Here is a 7,920-nt window from a genome sequence, read left to right as displayed (position 1 = left end):
GAGGATTTCTTGGACGCCATTGTTGAACACATGATGCTTCACCAAGAGTCAGAAAAAACACCTGTAGAATTACCAGTCAACATAAAATCTTCCTCTCAACAAAAGCAAAATGAATTCCGGAGGATGAATGATCGTTCTCAAGTAAAATAATGGTATAATCCAAATTCTGTGTTAGCAGAGAGAAGCTCAGCAAAACGCGACTACTCCATACTTTGCGCATGTGCACCCCCCGAGAGGAATGTTCATAGGAAGTCTTTGACTATCTTAGGTGATACATCCCACATTATGTATTTAGAATTTCAACCGCTCCCCTCAGGCAGGCGATATAGAGTGCCCAAGTGGAGGACTGTTAAAGTTTCTAGATCTTTTGTTTCAAATGCAGTCTTGAGTGTAAAAGTATCATGAATTTTAAAAGTATATGAAGAATTGGGTACTGTAGATGCCCGGGTTTTGTCATGGTTGTGTTATTGTGATGTTTTTATAAAACTTGTATGTTTGTGAGGGCTGATGCTGCATAAATTGCCCTGTAAAGGGACAAATAAAGATATTACAACAACAACAACAACTGTCTAAACCAAAGAAAGTTATATAGGTTTGCTCTACCAAACCTTCACCTGTGACAGTAACAGCGTCTGATCGCTGAGATCCATGCTGATTGTGAACCTCACAGTAGAAGCGTCCACTCTGTAGTGCACTGAAACCCTGACCAGATCCAACAGCTGATTTTTGATTCTCCTTAAACCAGCTGAAATTCAGAGCAGGTGGGTTTGAATCACTGCTGCAGATCAGAGTCACTGAATCTCCCTCCACTATTTCATCAGATGGACTGATGGACACTGAGATGTTCCTGGGTGGGTCTAACAACAATGATCAGATTATTACCACTTACACATTTATTAAATTACTAATAGGAACTTGATATGATTGAAATGATAAAAACAGAATTAGTATCTCATGTTTTATGATAAACTCACACATGACGTTTAAAGTCACAGCATCAGAGTATTTCTCTCCATGTTGATTTCTGGACTTGCATTTGTATTCTCCACTGTGATCAGATCTGATCTTTGAGATGTTGTAGATTCTTCCAGATCCTACAAACGTTCCTCCTTTAAAGCAACTGATCTCTCCAGGTGGGTCTGAATCACTGCTGCAGATCAGAGACACTGAATCTCCCTCCACTATTTCACCAGATGAATTGATGAACAATGAGATGTTTTTTGGTGGGTCTAACAACAATGATAAGATTTATTACCTCTTACACATGTTTAAAATTACTACTAGGAACTTAAATGATCAAAACCTAGACTAAACATCTAATGTTTTATAATAGACTCACACATGATGTTTAAAGTCACAGCATCAGAGTATTTCTCTCCATGTTCATTGATGGACTTGCACTTGTATTCTCCACTGTGATCAGATCTGATCTTTGAGATGCTGTAGATTCTTCCAGATCCTACAAACGTTCCTCCTTTAAACCAGTTGATTTTTAGAGGTGGGTTTGCATCACTGCTGCAGATCATTGTCACTGAATCTCCCTCCACTATGTCAAAACATGGACTCACCGCTACAAACGTCTCCTTTGGAGAATCTAGAGGTCCAGTATATAGAATGAAAATAATATTAATAAAAACAGAAAATTTCCAAAGAAAACTGTCTTTGAAACTTTTACACAAGCTGAATTCTATGTTGTGCACAGGGAAGTAACTAATTACAAACACTCTCGTTACTGTAAAAAAGTAGTTTTTCTCATAAATTGTACTTTTCTAAGTAGTTCAAATTTTCCTTAGTTTATTTAGTTTATGATTATTAGATACTTTCTTTTACATTTTATTTTTATCCATTAAAGTGATTGGCTATGAAGAGAGTCTTCTGAGTCCTGTCAAATTAAATCATGCATAGAAAACTTTAACTGCAGCAGTAGATGGCACCAACTTCTGTTAATCACGGCTGCTGTGGAAGAACATCACTCAAGCATCAATTCAATCAAGATATCAGTATGTAATTCTGATTTGAAAAAACATTACATTTCTTATCTGCTTTTTCTGTAATCTGTATATTTACAGGGCCTGTAATTTGGTGTGAGATTATGGCTGTTTCGAACAATGTTATTCATTGTCACAAGTGCCATGTTCATAATGCGGGAATTCCAACTCGCAATCTGCACTGCCACATCTCTACCTCGTGCATGTCCTGCAGCAGTTGGCAACTCTAGGAAGCTCTGATTATTTTACAGACTCGGATCTTTGAATCTTGTTCAGCAAAATGAACTAATTTTTATTAACCCTAACCCTAACCCTATCATGTCATTTTGTTAAAGGGGTCATATGACGTTGCTAAAAAGAACATTATTTTGTGTATTTGTCTAATGCAATGCTCTCTATGCTCCGCCTTTCTGAAACGCGTCCAGTGCATTGTGATTGGCCGAATACCTCAAGCGTGAGACGGAAATGTTACGCCCCTCACCGTATTGTGATGGCCTTTCCTGGCGAGACAAGACTAAAACAGTAAAACCCATTATAAACGAGGCATTTGTTGCATCCAGTGGGGACATAATTACTGATTATAATGACTTGTACTGTCTTTTTACGCGTCGCGTTGCATTGCGCCACGTAAACATTACCATGTCTGCATTTGTAATCGGAGAAATGACAAACAACAAGCACTACTCTACACTGCTCAAAACTCACGTTTGAATAGTCGGTAGCAGAAACGTACTTACAGGCTGTGAGTCAGAAGCGTCAGACTGTCCTTGCAAAGTTGCAATTGCCCCAATTTATAGAAACAGCCTTTGTGCAAGCCAGCAAGCAAGGCTACTCTCCTGCCAGGTTCAGGAAATAGTCCTCTGTAAATTGTGCCGCACACACTCTAATATTTGAGTTTCACTGATTTCTAGTTGTGTCCTCTTTTGGAAGCCCAAACAAAGTAGTTTCGCTTTCACAACGAAACACAGCGTCTCCAGGACATGGTGCCGGCGGCAGCAACAGCACTACAGCAAGAATAAAAATCAAGCCCCCTTTCTTTGCGTAAACATTTGGGCGGTGTTTTGCAAATCTCCCCCACACCGTGACGTAGACGTGGGGGCGTGTTTGAATGAGCCGTCTTAGGGGGGCGTGGACAAGTCTTAACTTTTATAAAGAATATCTCTTTGGGTTTGAGACTTTAGTCTTTGCAACTTCAGAGATCTTATCTATGCAGAAACTGTTTGTAACACTCCAAAGAGAAAGGAAAACTTAGAATCGCATCATATGACCCCTTTAATTTCAGCAGAATATAATTAAAATGTAACATGTTAATTAGGGTTGTAAAAAATATTCAAATAGAACCAAAAAACCTTGATACACCACCATCGCCAGTGTACTGACTGTGTTCCACTCCCTCTGCTTCCTTGTCTCTCATTTCCTGTTTGGTGGCTTTATAGCCAGAAACTGTGCTCATACCCTTCGTGAAGTATTGCCAGTTTACCTGACTTGCTGAGAGTTTCTCTAGTTATCTTGCCTGCCTGTTCTTTGTATGATTCTGCCTGTTTACCTGACTGTTTATTACCTGGATCGGACTGATGTTTGTGTTTGGACCCTTTGCCTGCCTGCTCACCTTCGTCTTTTGGATTAACTCTGTGTATGTTGACAGATTGGACTGTTACTCTGGTTTTGACCCTTTGCCTGCACTGAAAACAATATGTCATTGAACCAACTTTTTAAAAAAAATTACTTCATCTTGTTACAAGTAATCGGTTTACTTTTTCTCAACTGGAAAAATTAATCTTGACCAAATCAAATTTCTATAGCCAACTGAAACTAAAAATTCACTTTCAACCAAATATATTTTTTTACATGATTATATCACAAGTTATAAGTATAAATCTATTTGGATTCATTAAAATTTTTACACATTTTTAAATCAAATATCCTGATAAATACAAATCTAAATTGTACCTTGTTTGGAAAAAAATGAAGCTTTTTACACTCTTCAAGGCAAGGCAAGTTTATTTATATAGCACATTTCATACACAGTGGTAATTCAAAGTTTGCCCCGCTTGCTGCACGAGAAGCGACTATGCTCACTGAGGAAAGGTAGCGTGTGCGGGGGCTTTATGCTCTCTGTTAAGGGGCGGCCCCTCACCTGCCACTGGGCTCATGCTCCTGTCTGTCAAGCCAGACTTGGTGCAACTGGATGCTTCTGCAGAGGTCAGGCGCGGATGCCCTTCCCATAGGTGAATCTCTCCACTCAATGTTTCAGAGAACCGGAGTTACGAACAGTAACTTATTGTTTTACACAATCTTAATTCTCTATTGTGCAACATGTTTCATATTTGAAAATATTTACTCTTAAATATTTACATTTGAACTAGTCAAAAAACAAGACTGAATCTCTACTCACACATGATATGTGGAGCACAGCTATATCTGCCTGCGTCCTCTCTTCTGACTGACTGCAGCAGGAGTTGATTGTTTCTGTCTCTCCTCTCAGGTAATGGCTGTGAGTTTCTGTACCAGATGAATGTTGCTCTGTCAGTCAGAGTGCAGCTGCTTTTACATGTTAGATGGACTGCATCTCCCTCTGTCACTCCCTCAGGAGACTCCACCTGGAGATCTGAACACAACACACACATTACACAGTAAAACCCCCAGTGTTAAATTAACACTCCGTGTTTATATAATTCTTACTCGGAGTGTTAAAAAGTAACACTGAAGCAGTGTTAAAGTTAATGTAGCATATTTGCTTTATGAGATGAATAATTAATCATAACTGGTTGTTATCAATTAGCTATATATCCATCTTCAGGAATTAGCTGTAGCATTAATAGTACAATAAAATGATTAGTTTGTCCGCAGGAGCCTACGGACCGTCTATTGACTGTAAGGAAAATAATTTCTCTGGCCACGACAAATAATTTCCTTACTGAAAAATTGCTCCCCGAGCATGTAACAAGACCGGACGTTAAAGTGACCTCGTTCTGAGAGCAGCAGACACATACAACCAAGTGTGAATACATATGGATGTTTATTAAACTACACTACAAGGGAACATGCAACATCGAACTAGACACAGACATACACACATTAAACATGGATGCCAACGCAAGGAAGGCATGGAGAGAGAGAGAGAGCGCTCGCGCACAAGAGAGACTGTCATGGCAAGATTTACATATCAGCTAACTACAACCTGTTAGGAACCATCAGATAATCACATCACCTTAATTAAAAGGGGTCGAAGCCTAGAAGCGCATCTAAATAGTTAACAAGCGGTTACTTGCATGGGTTTTGTGGGTGCTGAGTAAAGCATCCTGGTGCATGTATAATGCGTAGATTCCTGGTGAATTCCTTTAGGAGAGAAAACTTCGTCAATTCAGCCGTGGGTTGGTTAGTCCGAAGTGAATCGACAAAGTTACTGAACTTAAAACTGCCAGAAGATCGGACTCCCCCCGGAAGGGGAGTCGTGAGGTTTCCAAGGTGATAAGTGTGTCTCCAGGGCACCGCAAATAAAAAGAAGACCTGCCTTTTCGGTGTGGGAGAAGTTTTATCTGTTTTCTCTGTAACACCCATTTTGGTTAGTTTGACCAATAACAAGGCTCATAGTTTCAGCGAGAAAGTGTTTCTTTGTCCCACTTGACACCTCATTTGCATGTTTTATGACTGATCTGGAGACTGGTGTAATTTCCCCCCCACAGTACAGTAAAAATAGTATGATGCATTTCACGATCACATAGTGTATATCATTGTGTGAGGAATAAAGAGCAGATCATTTTGATATCAAGACAGAGACATCTAAAAGGTATTAAACCAGAGATACTGTACATTCATACACCTGAATATGAGCGTTTAGAGCTTACTAATACGAATAACGAGTGGTAACTAGGCTAATATAATAAGGAAACATACAAACAACACATGCATATACCAGATACATTTGTAACTGATTAATTATGGTCTAAATAAAGAAAATGCCTCTATGTGTGTGTTATGTATCTTGTAATCGTGGGGGTAGTCCACAGGCCTGGTACCGAGGGTCATTTAGTTCTCTTGGAATGTGTTTGAAGTCCGATGGAGACATAAGATAGTCGATCTGTTTAGCACCTTTTTGACAGTAGGGGGGACAACCCTTGGCAATTAGCACCCATATAACGGTAGAATGTGGGGCCAGTCTGTGAATTATATGCAAATGTCAAAAGGCTAAAAGGGTCTCTTAAGACATAAAGTCCCAACGACCATCAAGGATCATAAGCAGATGTTACATTAATGAGATAAATAGTTTATTAATTGGGTGATGATTGAGCATTAATGAAGAAAACCTGCTGTTAACAAACTGAATCACTGAAAGAAAGAGAGACAAGAACAGAACTGACTTCAGCCACAGCCTTAGATGAAATCAACTGAAGTTAAATTAAGACATTAAATCTCTCAAGATCTCAGCAGAGGATGATTAAACCACTCCACAAACAGCATCACCAGCTTCACGCATTACTTACCAGATTGACTTTAGATGTTGATGTTTTAGTTTGAGTGTTTTAGTTACCATTATTGAGGTCAGTGTTTCCTTTAGTTGGGCTCCTGATCCTTGACTTTAAAACATTTGATTGCAGTAACTGTGTATTTATCAGACATATTTGTTATAGCAATCAGGTGTTGACGGTTATGTTTCAATAACGAAATCAACAGCATATAGTGGCTTGACTAACTGATTTAATTCAGACTATAATCACTGATTGTTTTTAGTGATGGCCGCTTTTGAAGCACTGTATATGATTTTTTTTGTGTGTGTGCCATAATAAAAATGTTTCAACAGACACACAGTTAAGGCAACCAAAAAAATAAATATAGCCGCAAGCAGCGATCACCGGGGTTCAAGCACTTAAGGTGGTTTTGGCCAACCTGGATGTATGGCTTGAAACACATTCAAAATGGAGAACAGACACACAACATACACACACACACTGAAATTAAATGATTAAACTAGCATATTAATACTCTATAAGCAAATTTACACACACAGACACACACGTACACAGACATACATGCACACACATTTTGTTGCAGATATAGGACTATGTGGTAATACACACTATCATTCATCGACCTCAAATATGGCGTTTCATCTGAAAGATGTATGTAGTAGCAACTTTACATGGCTGCTCAATATGATCTTAACCTAGAGAAATGTGCGCTATTGAAGAGTTTGTGTGGAGAGTGGAGCTGAATAGCGCGCTCGCTGCAGGACAGGTGCTGGTGCGCTCACTTGCTCTTAAAATCTTTTTTTAATTTTTGGTCATACAGATAAAAGTAGCCTAATACATCTTTCGAATCTGTAAAGACTCGTTTATTTGTGTACACTCAGAACGGTGTGCTTTAGGTCTCTGAGCGAGAAACTTCGAAACTCCGTCTTTGAAAATATATCTATAGAGAGTGAAGTGTCTGCTTTCAAATGAAAAAAACTAAATTCAAATAGAAAACGTATGTGTTAGCATGGATGATTTACATAAAATTTAATGTGTGCAATGTAGCCTACACTGTGCCTAAACTGGCTTTCAGTTCAATATAATAACAAAAAACTACATTTTGGGTTTTTATTCAACTAAGGTGGGCACGCTGTGATCTGTACTATATTTTTACTGTAACTGACAGATTTCGACCCAAAAAAAATTAATACATTTTTATTTTATTTTTTAAATGGGAGTGGGAGGGAATGGGAGTAATTCTTCCGGGAGTGGAACGGGACGGGATGAGATTTTTTTTTTGTGGGAGTGGGACGGGAGAGGTTTGAAAATGCACTCCGTGTCACCCTCTAGTCTGTATGAACAAAATGGTAAACTTTGACTCAAAGAGATTTAAAATGTTATAACAGTGATTTCATAATGTTTAAGTCTGTATGAACTCATAAGTAAACATACGAACAGTACTGTTTTAAAGTTTAATAAGC

General features: G+C 38.7%; 1 protein-coding gene across 1 annotated transcript in view; it reads right to left on the bottom strand.

Annotated features, from left to right (window-relative positions):
* Window positions 1–453: 453 nt before the first annotated feature.
* LOC131535853 (B-cell receptor CD22-like) overlaps window positions 454–7,920 on the bottom strand; it is an 8,117-nt gene continuing 650 nt past the window's right edge. The window contains exons 2-6 of the mRNA XM_058768359.1: window positions 4,384–4,596; window positions 1,340–1,594; window positions 975–1,229; window positions 615–857; window positions 454–524 (exon numbers count right to left, since the gene is read on the bottom strand). Coding sequence (XP_058624342.1) covers window positions 454–524; window positions 615–857; window positions 975–1,229; window positions 1,340–1,594; window positions 4,384–4,596 — 1,037 coding nt within the window. The remainder of the gene's footprint in view (window positions 525–614; window positions 858–974; window positions 1,230–1,339; window positions 1,595–4,383; window positions 4,597–7,920) is intronic.

Source organism: Onychostoma macrolepis, chromosome 03, assembly GCF_012432095.1.
Source record: "Onychostoma macrolepis isolate SWU-2019 chromosome 03, ASM1243209v1, whole genome shotgun sequence".
Classification (NCBI taxonomy): domain Eukaryota; kingdom Metazoa; phylum Chordata; class Actinopteri; order Cypriniformes; family Cyprinidae; genus Onychostoma; species Onychostoma macrolepis.
Note: the sequence above shows the minus strand (reverse complement) of the source record. Positions and strands in the feature narration are given on the sequence as shown.